The sequence below is a fragment of the Taurulus bubalis genome (assembly GCF_910589615.1).
Source record: "Taurulus bubalis genome assembly, chromosome: 2".
Lineage (NCBI taxonomy): Eukaryota > Metazoa > Chordata > Actinopteri > Perciformes > Cottidae > Taurulus > Taurulus bubalis.
In genome coordinates, this window is record NC_136590.1 from 21186323 (window position 1) to 21201435 (window position 15113).

At 37.3% G+C, this 15113-nt stretch overlaps 1 protein-coding gene across 1 annotated transcript in view; it reads left to right on the forward strand.

The window, feature by feature from the left end:
- The first annotated feature begins 12959 nt into the window (after positions 1 to 12959).
- The window catches only part of rabep1 (rabaptin, RAB GTPase binding effector protein 1), a 29777-nt gene continuing 27623 nt past the window's right edge, over positions 12960 to 15113 (forward strand). Inside the window, exon 1 of the mRNA XM_079237401.1 lies at positions 12960 to 13071. Coding sequence (XP_079093527.1) covers positions 13026 to 13071 — 46 coding nt within the window. The 5' untranslated portion in view covers positions 12960 to 13025. The remainder of the gene's footprint in view (positions 13072 to 15113) is intronic.

A 15113-nucleotide genomic window follows, 5' to 3' on the forward strand; every position in this document is an offset into this window, starting at 1 on the left:
TTCCCTTTTTATTATGTTCTAGTCCTTTTAAAATAAAGACTGAGGACGGTTCAGGAGGCGTAAAAAGTCCGCACAGCGGTCACATCGCGCTCACATTGGAATGCGATGCGATCAGCCCGCATGCAGCAGCGTCAATACGGACACCAACCGTCAACCGTTGCACTTCCGGTGAGCGCCTTCAAAATAAAACATTTTTCGCTCTCAAGAGTATCTGACATTTTTTCACAATATTTACAGCACTAGAATTTACAGGTTTTGTCTACATTTCAAAACATATATAAATGTTTCATATTTGTATATATTATTATTATTTGCTGACATCTTTTTAATTTGTAAGTTTCCTCTACTATGTTTATTGTAGTGCACCAACATACAAACACAGATTTAATCTGTGAAAATGAAAACAGTCAATTTGAAAAGACACCAGACAATTTATATAACCGTTAAGATGTTTTCACAAAAGAGGAAGGAAGTACTCTGAGATAAGATACACCTTTATCAAACCCCAGAGGGGAAAGTCATTGCAACAAAGGCATTTATCAACATGACCACTTTCACTATCATCAAATATAGCTAAAAGCATGAAATCCATTGTTTCATGGATTTTAATATCTTATATATATCTTAAATATTATGTTTCATATATTATGGTGCATCCCATAGCATCCTTTGAGGCATCATTATTGCGACAATTTAGAAGACTATTATACAAGCAAATTATGTTTTGTGTGTACAGGGAAGACTTCAGGTTGCAACACTTTACACTTGAGTAATCTGGATATAATAGGTGGAACAGTACAGTTAACAAAGTTGATACACAACAAGCCAAAAAAATCAAGCATGCAACGAGAATATTATCACAAGCATAACCAAATTAACCGGTCATCTGGGATGCCTGTTAACCTCCTGGTTCCTTGCTTTGTGTCCAGATTTCAAAACTTGACCCCAGTAATTAGAGCAGAAAGCAGTTGATTAATTGATTTAATTAGTCGAAAAAGTGACCCCAACTCAACAGTTAAGTTGAAAGAAGTTGTTGCTTTTTCTTGTTCGTCTGACTGCGTGTGATTGGAAAATTACTTATCTTTTGGATTTTGGACAGTTAAATAATAATAAAAAGTTCAATATTTTTGTAATACTTTATTCTGTCAACAAAATGATTAAAAGATGAATCGAGAAAATAATTGACACATTAATTGATAATGATATTAGCTGCAGTAATTTGAATAAAACTCAAACTAATTTGGAAACAATACTTTTAATATTTAACTTAATTCATACAGCATTTTCTTTTTAAAGTGCCTTGGATGGTTAAAACCACGATTACAACATTGAGGCAAATAAAATAAAACAATTAAAAACAAACTACCGAACAGTAATATAATAGACAGATATGACATGGAGATAACTGTAATAGAAAGCCCATTTGTAAATCTTTTATTTGCTGTTGCGTGTTCATTTTTAACATAAAAGAAAATGTTTTAGACATCAATATTCCTTTAAGACTCTATTTTCTTACAGTATAATCTCCTCACACTATTCACTCTGTATATCTGTATCTCTATTCACACTAATTAATACTTATTTTCATGCCAATATTAGTTTATTTCCCCCCAAGACCAATTGTCGCTTTTCGCTGCTTCAAGCTCGCACTTTCCGTTTTAAATCTTCCAAAATAAAGGTCCTCGAGAATTTACAGACTTTGAAAATAATCTGTCTCTAACCTATAATTGTTAGAGGCAGAGAGCCATTCATTCACAACAACACGGTCACTCTTTGTTTACAACAACCACATTAGAAGATATGCATGTTTATTAATGTAGTCAACAATCAAAAGAAAATTATGAATGACAATATGGAACCACAGTTGTTATAAAGTAAAATACGCCTTCATAGGAGAGGTTGCAAATATTGGCAATAACAGCACATTAATATACACATACTTGTGTTCTTATATCTGATTAGAAGCACATTACAATGTGTTAAACCCCATTCATTAAATGTGTATGTACTGCTTATAATTGCTATGTAATAATAATTATATTGTTTGTTCATTCTTCCACCAAGCAGTTGCAGTGTAGAAAGCAATTTGTATTTTTTTGTCACATTTTTCCATTATTCAACCTCAGTGACTTGCATGTGTTTGGGCTGTTTTCACTCTTTTTTTGACCAAATGTCTCACACCTTCTTTTTTGTGTTTTTTTTGTTTCCTGCATCATCTCTTTGGATCAGCTCTCTTAATCCCATACTGAGGGCATCCAAACCCACTTTTATCCATTAAAACTTCCCAGAGCCCAGTGAAGCAGTGATGACTGACAGTATATCATTATGTGGTCAGTGTGTGAGAGATTATGTATGTAGGTCACCAAACTGTTGGCGTAGGGTGCTTTTTCATAAATGGAGACCAAATTACTTTTTTTTGCAGATTTTTGCCCCTTTTTGGATCCAATATTTGGATATATAGGCATAATGATAGAGTACAAACTGACTGAGAGGCTGAGAAGGGCCCTGCTGCCACCAGGGGGCCCCAAGACAACCACTGGTGCTACTCATTTAAAAAGAAAAAGAAAATTATGGATGATGTTGAAGTTACTCCAACTATTTCTGATCAGGGAAAGAGATTTACTGATTTCAACTATAATATATATATATATATATATATAAAATTGTAATACACCAATCAATCAATAATTTTAAGTACATTTTGCTGATCATACTTTTACTTTTTAATGTACTTATAATACTTCTTCCACCATTTCTACGATCAATTCTTCATAACCACTGAGCAGTACAGGTCCATGTCTGATGGGGAAAGTTTATTCCCCCAACATAACACTGAGCTTTTGCATAATACTGACCTTTCGCATAATGTAATAGCTTTAATTAGTTTAATGCACAAAAACAATGATGATACTCACAAGGTTTAAGAACTGCTAAACTAATCTTAAAATAATCTCCTGGGAAATTTCAGCAAGAGGCTGAAATACAATTATATACACCAAATTCATCATAATTACACCCAAGAGTGGAGCGTATAGTAGTTATTGTAAAATAAGGGATATTAAAAGTACTTGTTCTGCCCCACATTTCCATGTGTTGCATTCGAGACGCCAAGTGGTAGAGAATGTAATTGCATCTTCGTTTATCCCTCCTCTCTTACCATAGCTAGTTCTGATTCTACTGAGAAGACATGCTGCAGCTACTTTTCACACTTACTGCAGAGCTACCAACTCTCACGGTTTCGCCGTGTGACACACGCTTTTGCATGTTTTCACACGCACTCACGCCAAACAACCAATTTCTCACGGCAAAAAAAAAATTCTGATTTTGGGCCGAGGCGCGTTCGTTCCTTTTTAAACTCCCCGACGATAGATGGCGCGAAGGAGCGCATCTGTAAACCTATTCGCTGCATAGACATCCTATTTACCACAAAGAGTCCCGAAGATAGCAACAGAAGAAGATTTTCAAACAGACACAACCGCGGGAGAAACTCAGGAGGCGCAGAGACTACGGCCCGCGGCTCTCCCAGTCTGGCCCGCGTGAATCAAAAATGAAAAATAAATAAATAAGGTGCACGCCATGAATGCAATACAAACGGCACTGCTTTTACTTTGAAGGCGATTTATTTATAAGTGCGCGCACGCGCGCGCGCTAATGCAGCCTCACTATGGGCAGTGTTGCCGACTTGGAGACTGAAGTTAAAGCGTATTGTTCTGCAGTTTCTGTCTCGCGACAGAAACTGCAGTCTCAGCCTCCAGATTGAAAATGAATCGCGCAAAGCCGCAGCGGATCTGACCTGCGGTCTGATCCACTATGGCAGAGCACTTTAAGTCAGGATCTTCACTCTTCTCTCAAAGAGGAGAACGTTCCTCACGAGCAAAGATGCTCAGAAGATGTTGGTTCTCTTTGGATCTACCTACACGAGAACAGACATTCTAGTGATGAAGTTCAACAGATCAGATCCTCTCTCACTGATACCTGTCAGCTGTCACATCTCCACCTCATTCAACCAGACTTCATGCTCTTGTTCAAGCCAACACAGACTGGACTTTTCTCACTGAGTAAGAACAACTGAACTGGAAAACATCAAAATCACTTATTGCTTTTGTTTGAAGTTAATAAATTGCTGGTCTTTAACATACATATTTAATGTACGGTTTACATTTTTGTTAACTTATTTTCATAGCCTTATTGTAACATGTATTCTTACCAGTAGCAGCTCAAAACAATATAATTTACAGTTTTTTAATAAAGTAATAACATTCATATTGAGTTAATTGAATTAAATTCAGAGTATTGGTTCGGCCCTCCACAACGGTCCAAATTTCTCATGTGGCCCCTTGGGAAAATGAATTGCCCATCCCTGGACTAAGGTATGTTAATGACATGTGGTTCCCAAGTGCTCTTTGGTCAAGTGGTTGATTACGTTACTGTCATCTGTCCATCATCGTATAAAGCCCGCCCTGACAATTTGATTGGTCCGAACAATTTTTGATTTTGGATCATTTCTCCCCAACAGAGCAGTGCCAGACCGAACTTCCAGACCTCAAATGTTGTGGGCGGGGCTAAGTTTGGCTGGTACCAGGCTACATCTTTACTATACCACCCAAAAATCCACTAGAATGCATGAAATGACATCTACTTAAACCAAAATGTCCTGGTGGTGGACCATCAGCTATGGCTTTGCTTCACAGAATGTAATCAATGTTGTCCATCTCCACTAGGCCGCCCCTATCAACGACTTTAGGCCCCACAAACCACCAAAATGCAGGGGACAACATGGGTACAACGCCAAATTAATTCAAATTTCCTGATATTTGAGCCACCAACGTGTGTGGCTGCGTGCCCGGCTAAATTTTGGTCACCCCCGACAAAATCTCACTTCAAGGTTTTTTGAAAAGTTGGCAGCTCTGCTTACTGTCTGGTAGCCTCTACAGATCTAAGTCTGTAAGTACTTCTGTATGCAGCATGTAAATATCTTCTACGATATATTCTCTGTATGTTGTAGTACAACCTTGTGTTGTATAGATGCTAATCACGATGCTAATCTCGATTAGCATTTCCGCATTGATATCAATGTTAAAACTAGCTTAGACGCTAGTCAAGAGAGTCTTATGTTCATGTTACTTACCTTTTCTGGCATGAAGGCTGTATGTTGAATCAGAGCTTAATATTCATGTGTATGTATATGTTCTGTTTGTAAGATTATTTCATGTTCTGTTCCACATTTTTACAAAACCAAGATTTGAACTAAAAACCCTATAACTCCACTCCGAATTCCTGGGTCTTCATTTTATGGATCTGCTGTTAGCTATCGGTTAAGCTAACTTATAGAAGCAAGGGCAGAATAGTACTGATATGTTTTAAATAGTGTTTTGGTATTCAACCTTACACTGAAAGAAAACATTTTGTATTGGTCGGTGTCCAGGGAAAGAATTCAATGTGAAAATGCTAGTTTGCGTTTAAAAACAATCCTTCAGGGAATACTGTGGACAGTTTCTTATGATGTGTAACAAATCATCATAACAAATGATTAAATTCTGTAAACTGACATCACAGTGATGAATATTATTCTTGTGATGTGAAAACATCTAAAACCAAGAATGCATTTGTCTGTTATTATTTGTCATTATACTATTACTATTTGTATAGAGATTATTAAAAAAAGGCACTGTTTTCAACAAATTGTATTTAAACAGAAATAAATTGATACACAGGAGTCAAAATAATCGACAGCACTTTTATTAGTTGTAATGAAGGATGTGATGTGTTTTTAACAAAAAAGGACAACAATGGAGCACAGAGGAATAAACAATACCTGTTAGGTATTTGTCAATTAATGGGATTTTTTGATAATAAGAACAATATTGTCCAAATAAATATTTTTGGAACACTGAAAAAGAAGAATCTCAAGGTCAAACAATCCTATTTTACATCTCTGCTTTTCTATTGATTAAACTGTTACAATTAACGTGTTAATTAGACAAAGCCAGACGAGCTGTTTCCTACAACTTTCTGTCTTTTTGCTAAGCTAATGTAAGCTAAAGTAAGCTAAGCTAATCGCCTCCGTCTAAATAACTTAATATTTAGCACAAACATGTGGTATCAATGTTCTTAAATAACTCTTGGCACAAAAACAAATATGCATTTTTAAATATCAAACAACTACTTTCAATGGTATTCAACCAAAAAAATAAAAATAGTTATCCAGTTTTAAATAGTTAGATAGCCTTTGTCTGATCAGTTAGTCGCACATGTTGTCAATAATTAACACATATTTGCAAGATATGTCAAATAATTGCGAGTTGATTGTTCAGAACAACCACTTGTTTATAACTTAAAATAAACAGCCTGAAGCCTTTAATGCTGTTTAAAGTTACAAGAATCAAACCTTTGTCTGAATAACACTTCGCCTCTTCAGTGCTCTTCTTTGAACTTATGTTCAATACAAATACACAGAAAATACAGATAACTTCACCTGTTTTATTTTATATGAATAATTTCAAAAACTACCACCGGCCAGAGTAACTTCATTCTGATCTCTCTGCTCAGCAGGATCCAGATATGCGAATCAAAAATAGTCTTTTTATATAATAATCACTCTCCCTGTTCTCTTGTGGTCTTAACCCACATCGTCGTAGTCCTCGTCGTCCTCGTTTTCATCTTTACTTCCGATGTCGTCGTAGTCCTCCGTGGAGGTGTTGTCCGCCGATGGATCTGCATCCTGGTACCGTGGAGGAAGAGTGAGAGGCTCCTCTTCATCCTCTAGCTTCACATAGTCAGACTGCTTGTCCTGCTCGTAGTCCGGGACGTCCTGCTCGTAATCGGGGACGTCCTGGACGTGGTGGGGGATGCTCTGTTCGTAGTCAGAAAAGTTCTGCACGTACTCCTCAGCCAGGTTCTCATAGCTTTGGGCCTCTGAAACAACACATTTTGTTTGAAGGCAGAGTTTATTATTACTTACAATATTACAGTGTTACAGTTTGATCACGGTAATAATAGACAGTGTGACAGCAGCGGTTTTATAAAAAAAATTTACGCCCATACGAAAAAGCCAGCAGCGTGAATTGATGATAAACATCAGTTACATCTGTGTGATTCCATCAAAATATATGTAAATACTTCATATATGGCTCAAAATATTTCACACATCCTTTGGATTTCATGGTAACCCAGCTTTCACGGTACTGTTGTTCCTGGCACCCCCTGTGGACAAACATGGTTGTGTTTCTGAGCACCAGAGTTCCTTTTTTACATTAAGCTGACGCTTTTATCCAAAGCGACTTACATTTTTGCTCTATACGCTGTAGACAGAGCAACAGGGGATTCAGGGTTTTGCTCAAGGACATATCGACAAGGACTAGTGGAGCCGGGGCTCGAACCACCGATCCTCTGATTGAAAGACAGGCATGCTAACCACTGAGCCACAGTCGCCCTTTTAGAAAACCTCTCATTTGACTGCAACAGGGTCTGAAAGTCTGACAGTACTTGTAGTATTAAGCAACTCTGTAAATTTGTCATATCAACTTTAATATACCAGCACGTATAATGCTCACTAAATAATAAGTTGTATAATATGTTATGTCTTGCTTGTTGTCTAAAAACAGAAGCACTTTACCTCGCTATTGTTAGCAATAATACATTTGGAGTGAAGGACTTTTATTTATGTTTTTCACACCTCTCCTAATTTTACTAAAACGCTAATGTTAGTGTCAAGTGTTGAACAAGACTGAACATCATTCATTTTTTTTCATTATTTTGAACAGTGAACACTTGTATTTGTATTGTCATCAGTGGTACAATGTTGTGTATTGTGTGTTGCGTGTGTATCGTATATCGAGTATTGTGTCTTGCCTGCTGAGAGAAACTGTGTCCGAGGAGGTAATGGTGGGGTCTCGGCTTCAAAGGTTCTCTCCTGGTATTGGTTGCTCCTGAGAAATCAAGAAAGGTTTTGTTTTGAAGTTTAGTGTGTTAAATCTAATCTAAAGGAACAGTTACACATTTAGGGGAATATCTTTACTCACTTTCTTGCTGAGAGTTAGTTGAAAAGATTGATACCATTTACATATTTGTCCTATCAAATATGAAGCTACAAACTTAGAGTTACGGGTTCCAACGGGTTCTTCCCAGACCCAGAACCATTTACTTCTGAAGAACCCTTTTTGGAAGAAAGAGCTCTCCAAGGACTGTTGAACGTGTGGGAGTTAAAATATCCTAACAGCCCAAACACCCCAAAACTGTGATTGTGAAGCCTCGATGGAGGGTTCTAGATAAAACCAAGGTTTTTTTGTTGGGACCCTTTGGGTGGATTCTAGATAAAAACCCTCGGGAGTATGAACGGGTTTTTGGTAGGACCCTTTGAGTGGGTTCTAGATAAAAGCCTTGAAATATCAAAGGATGCTTGATAGAAACCTTGGATGGGTTCTAGATTAAACATTTGGAGTATCAAAGGGTTTTTATTAGGACCCTTTGAGTGGGTTCTAGATGAAACCCGCGGAGTATCAAATGTTTTTTGTTAGGATCATTTGGGTAGGTTCTAGATGAAACCCTCGGACTATCAAATGTTTTTTGATAGGACCCTTTAAGTGGGTTCTAGATAAAAGCCTTGAAATATCAAAGGGTTTTTTGTAGGACCCTTTGGGTGGGTTCTAGATGAAACCCTCGGAGTATCAAAGGGTTTTTGTTAGGAGCCTTTGGGTGGGTTCTAGATAAAACCCTCGGAGTATCAAAGGGTTCTGAAAGGACCCTTTGGGTGGGTTCTAAATGAAACCCCTGGAGTATCAAAGGGTGCTTGACAGAAACCATGGATGGTTCTAGATTAAACCCTTGGAATATAAAAGGAATTACGGTAGAACCAGGTGGGTTCTTGATGAAAGCCTTGGACTATAAAAGGGTTCCCTAAACCCCTAGAACCCTAAAAAGGAGCAAAGGGTCTGGATAGAACCTCCAAAGATGATTCCGGTTGGAACCATTACACCATAGAAGGGTTCTCTGAAGAACGTATTATTGGGGGCACTGCGTGGAATCTTTCACAGATGGGTGTAGGTACAACCCTTTATGTTGGGTTTCGAGGTAGAACCCTTTGTAAGGGTTCCAGGTGGGGTTCTCATGTGAGGACAGGCCCATTTCCAGTATTTTAGCTCAGCTAAGCTATAACTAGACAATTTGACAGATAAAGATACGTTAAGGATCAATCTTCTCATCCAGCAAACAAAGAGAATAAGTGCATCTCCTTAAATGTGAAACTTTTCCTTTGTACAGGACATTTAGGTTGAATGTATTCAATATAAATATTCATACTTGACAGTGAAGTCGGAAGACGTTCGGGGAAACTGTGTGATTCTGTGTTTTCCTTTGGAAAAACAAAAAGAGAGTGCAGTTAAATTGAAGCAACTCAGGAGAAAAAAAAGTCTAAAAAAAAACATAGAAAGGTTGGTTTACTTGGTTTGAGCATTATGAAAACCAGAGCATTATTATTTTGGATAATGCAGAATTATGTCGTTAGAAATGAGAACAAAAATATATACAACCGGATTTGTTAATACGATTCTTTATTTTCTTTCAGCTTTAAGTTAGACATAATCATCCGAAAACCTAACAATAAACATGTGCACATTACATCATGTTCATATCTAGATTTATACACAAGCAGTATTCATGTTTTCATAACCCTCTTTTGTATCCATATGTGCTTTTATTTGTTATACTTTGTTTCCTTTCATTCTTCTGTGTTGATCCACAACCTAACCATCACTGAACCGCTCTCTCTCCCTCTTTTTCTCTCTCTCTCTCTCTCACTCGCTCACTCTCGCTCTCCCTCTCTCTGCAGCCCAGTTTCCCTCAGGGATCATTAAAGTTTCATCTAAGCTAATCAAATCCAGAAGGCACCACTAATAATAGCAATTCATACAATTATAATAGTTTTTCTTCGGCTTTGCAGCAAACCCCTCAGAGTAATATTTTCATTCTCATGATATGATGCCAGTGTGTTTTGGGTTTGGGATTTCTTCCTGTTCTGGCTTTTCATTTGTGGTAATACAGTATTTTTTTTTTCAGCTAACAAAAAAAAAAAAGATAGTTAAATAATATTGAAATTTGCTTCTTCTGTTCATTTATTTTACTGTAAATTCAACATGTACTTGAAAATCTGTATGAACATATAGGCCTCATTCAGATTGAAAAACGGCTGATGGATGGACCCTTCTTCTCGGGAAAATAAATGATTCTTTAAGTGCACAATATTCATTAATATTTAATTGTGATAGCAGCAGGTTCAATATGGAGGATGATGATGATTTAGGTCTGTGTTGTTTTCTTATTTCTGTCTGAGTCTGATTGTATGTATAGTTGGTCATTATGCTATATATGTTATGCATTATTATTATTTTCTAGTTTGATTCAGCTTGTGACCTGTATAAACTGAAAATAAAATGATTGAAAGAAAGGAAAATACATTTACTTTGTGTTTCACTTCCCACCAACATATGCCACCGAGGATAATGATATGCTGCTGGTTTGTGCAGTTTATTAATAGTTTATCACTCTTGTCTCACTCTGAGATGTCAAACTGTCCACCAACACGCAATGGCAATGATTATACTGGAAAATAACCACTTACCATAGGCAGCTGTCACTGATAAGCGCTGCTGAGCCGCCGGAGCCACGTAGACAAAGTCTGACTGTTTAAATACTATCAATTGTTTACTGTTAATTCTGTTTTTGTAGTGCACATTTCATACGTCATGTGTTGTGCATGTGCCTATTTTCTACTTCTACTCGACTGTTGTACTTTTTACTCCGCTCCATTCATCGCCTTCCTGTCTAGTAAAAACCTTGTATCTCCAGATGTTTTGATGTTGTTTGTGATGAACTGAAGGATGAAGTGTTTCCTTTATGGGCTAGGAAAATCCTTTTCAGCTAAATAAACTCTGTAAAAAGACTCTTGGATCAGCTGGAAAATACATCGTGATGAAGCTGAAAACAGGCTACTATTAAACAGGATTAAAATAGTCAACAGGATATAAAGGAGTTCAAATACAACATACACATTAATGCAGCAAGGAGGGACATTTCAATACTTTTACTTTTTATACTTAAAGAAAACTTTGCTGATAATACTGACATTATTCTATTTTAACAAAATATTAATACTGGAGCATTTCTTTGTCTGTATAAAGTTATATAAGATAAATGGTGTAATTTTGAGGAAAAAGAAGCAAACATTTTTGACACGTCCAACATGTGTGTTGGCAGAGTTCCCACCTACCTGCTCTTGATATGCACTTGTTTATGAAGATGAAGAGGAGGCTGATCACAATACTCGCAAAAATAATCACAATTATCACCCATAACCAGAGGAAGTTGCGCCAAAAATCCATGGGAGCTCTGCTCGACACAACAAGAGGAGATTAAAGAGAAAAATAAAATCAGATTAAAGATGCCAGACAAATGATTCTTCACTACAAGGAGACATCTGACTTCTTGCTTTTCAGTATACAGAACTGAGGGTCGGAAATAAGATCATTCACCACTTCCCCTTTTTGTGCGTTGACTAAGTCTCAAGGTTATTTTGGTGTTTACGTTAGCACTCTGAGATTCAAACAAGCCTCTTGGCAATCTCTAGGGACTTTTTTCTTGTGAAGAAGTCGACCAAAAATGTGAACAAAAGCTTTTGTTCGGCTGAGGCATCTGTGACTGTAATTGACATGACCTCACTTAATAGTGTACACCAGCTAAAACTATGTATTCGTGTCCCCTTATAGTCATGAACAGAATTCAATAAATGTTATGTTTTTTTCTCTTTATCTTCACCCCCCCCCCCCATATCCTCTTTACAACAGCTTCCTGCCAACTTCCAGCGAAGTCTGACAAATACTGCTGCTTATAAAGAAGTCTAGCTGGATATTGTGATATCTAATCACACATGGATGCAAATAAAAGTGATATCTTGAATACAAACACATATATATATTTATTATTAATTCATTTGGCAAAAGACCGGGGTTTTAGGGCTCATTCAAGTCGAAAATGCTAGTTCATCGAACATCAACTTCTTCTTTCCAAATACTCAGAATGTGCCTCACCTTCTCTGAACAGCTGATGTCTTCAGGGCGGTTAAAGTGTCTTGAAACGTCTCAAAAAATGGTTGATAAAAGCGGAGGGCAAGATATGACAATGTGTCATCATGTGTTGTATTTGCATGGCAGTTTTATTTTGTATTTTCTGAGTTCAAGGCTGAGACTGAACCTACCCCCCCCCACCCTCTGCCATGCTCCAGTAACCCTGGCATGTGTGTGTGTGTGTGTGTGTGTGTGTGTGTGTGTGTGTGTGTGTGTGTGTGTGTGTGTGTGTGTGTGTGTGTGTGTGTGTGTCTGTGTGTGTCTGGGAGAATCAACTAAGAATGTCAAATGTATACATATGTGTGATGTTTTGTGGGAAATGTTACTCTTAAGTCTCTGTGGTGTTAAAACCAATATTTTATGCATTTATCATTGAGGAAATGCAGTGATGTCAATGTCTGATGAGAGCTGAGTACTGCATCCATTTCTGAGTCTCTTTATATTTTCAGTTCCTCTTAAATAAACCTCATGTTACATTCGTTTTATAACTGTATAGCAACACTAGGAAACAGATTTAAGGCGGCTGCCTTTTTAAATTACTCCTTTTTTTTTAATCAAAAAGAGATAAACCAAATGTGAACGTGGATCTTGATACTTGAGAAAGTTTAAATTACCTTATTCTGAAAGGGAAGACCGGAATCACATTTAGTAAACAGGAAGTGTGCAAGCTATTAGCGTAACAAAATTGCAAATCACGTTCTTTTAATGTTTTTTTTTTAAACATTTACTAAAAATGTTGATTTAATTGTTATAATATTTGTAAAATATATCGTCGAGCCGTGACGATGTGTATTTTATTTTGAAAGTCTTACCGGAATCCGCACTCTTCGCCCTTCCTCGGCGGCTTAACACTAGTTGTGATGTTAGCCTGTTTTCTTGGACACTCCCGGTAACTGCCTTAGGAAAACCATGGCCGAGCAGGCCTCGGGACCCCCTCTGTTGTCCCAACATGACGGTAAACATGTTTGTGTTTGTGGGTTGTTGTGTTGAGTGTTTGTGGGAGAAAGAAGCGAAGCCAGCGGCCCTCTGTGTGCATCCCTGAAAACATTAGCTCAGTTAGCATCTTCATGGCCGACGTGTCACTGGCTTATTCTGGACATTTAACACTACGCAGTTAAACCTGGACATGGACTAGTTAGTGGGAAGTTACTGAAGCTTTACTTCCATCGCTGATAATATAATATATATATATATATATATATATATATATATATATATATATATATATATATATATATATATATATATACTAGCTGGCTACATGTTAGCTGGGAGCTAAATCTAGTCTGACAAATGTGTTCTCGGCCTTTTCGGTCTGTTAATGTGGATCATATGGATTATATATTTAAAGAGGTGTGTGTGTGTGGCCCGCAAACTCGAGGAGTTGGACCATAATACAGGAAGGTTGATCCTGCAGGAGGTGGTTCTCAAACAGGGGTCCGGGGACCATGTTGGGGTCCTGCAGGAGAATCAACAATGCAGCTTTCAGTAATCGGTTTATTGCCTTTTTATTATTATTATTTCACACATACAAGGAATTTGACTTTGGTGCATGGCAATAAAAACAAAAAACACAGATAGAAAAATATTAAAATTTACAAGAAAAATATGGTAGACCAATAACAGTACTTTAAAACAAGTGCATTTTAACATAAATAAAAGATCTGCAAGAGTGAGTAACAGTGTCAGAGTCAGTGGGGGTTCTGGGTTTTATTTATGAACCCAAATGCAGATGAGCAGAAACTGTTTTTGTAACATGAGGTCTTGGTCCTGATGGACCACAGCCACCTGCTGACTCGGTACTGATCTGATTTCTTTTAATTTTGTAGAAAAATGTGGAAGTATAGAAGTTTTATTTTTTGTTTATAGTTCTCACTTCTCATACTTAAATCTGGCTTTAGCAACAAAATATTTTTTCCAATATGCATCATTTGGGATTGAAATGAGTCCCATTTCCATCCTGCAGTTTCACTGGTGTGGAAACACGAGAGAACCGCCCAATAATAGTGATTGACTGGTGGAAAGCCATCTCAGGCGGTCCATCTTTGATAATTTGAGTAAGTTTTGTCCAAGAGAGTGTCGGTGTGTGATTTAGTGTTGGTCATTTCAATCAATATTTGGAAACGGTGCCTGTGACAGTTTTAGCAGAGTGTAATACAGATTTTGGTTATTGATAGACTATAAACACTCTGATGGTTCAATTACAAATTGAAAATGTAAATTTAGGGGCAGGTCAATTATTTATGTTATTTTTTTTTTCTTTGCTGGGTTTTCTCCTGCCGATATCTGTCTTTCAGCTGTATCTATATGTGCTTGTTCCTTTATGTGTAAAAAGTAAAACTAAGGAGAAAATTATTGTAAGCTGGTCCTTTTTTTATCAGGTAATGAGGCAGTAAGTGTCAGCTTTATAGCATGCAGTATTTTTATTTTATTGCATATAATAAAACCTCACCTAAGTGCTCGGAGGTTAAGTCAGGTCTATATCGACTGCTTACGTTCCCTTATAATCTCTAAACCGCTTTACTTATTTGCGTCTAAGGTGAATTGATGGTTGGTTGGTTAATAATTACAGACTTGTTTTACTTGGTGATCTTTGTGCATTTCTGAAGCAAATGCATGAGTTTCTTACACCAAGACAGATTCTCGGTTGGGTAGTTTATTATTTTATAACTACAGAAGCAAAGTGTTTTTTTGGGGGGGGGGGGGGGGATTTCATGTGTTAATTCACCAAAAAGCCACATGGACGTGTGGTAATGGAATTTCTGCCTTGGCGTCCACTCAGCTGTCACATGATCGCGGTGGATTTGAGCCGAAGCGCTCGGCTGCTCGTGTTCGTCAGTGTTTCCGTTCCCTGCGTCTGTGTTTTGAGGGTATCGTTGGCTCTATGGGTGCAGTCCGCTGGTTTTGAATAAGAAAGGAAGTAGATGAGATGTCGGAAAACCAAAAAAAACATGTGACTTTTGTTCATCAGTTTACACTTTGGAGTATTTGTTTGTT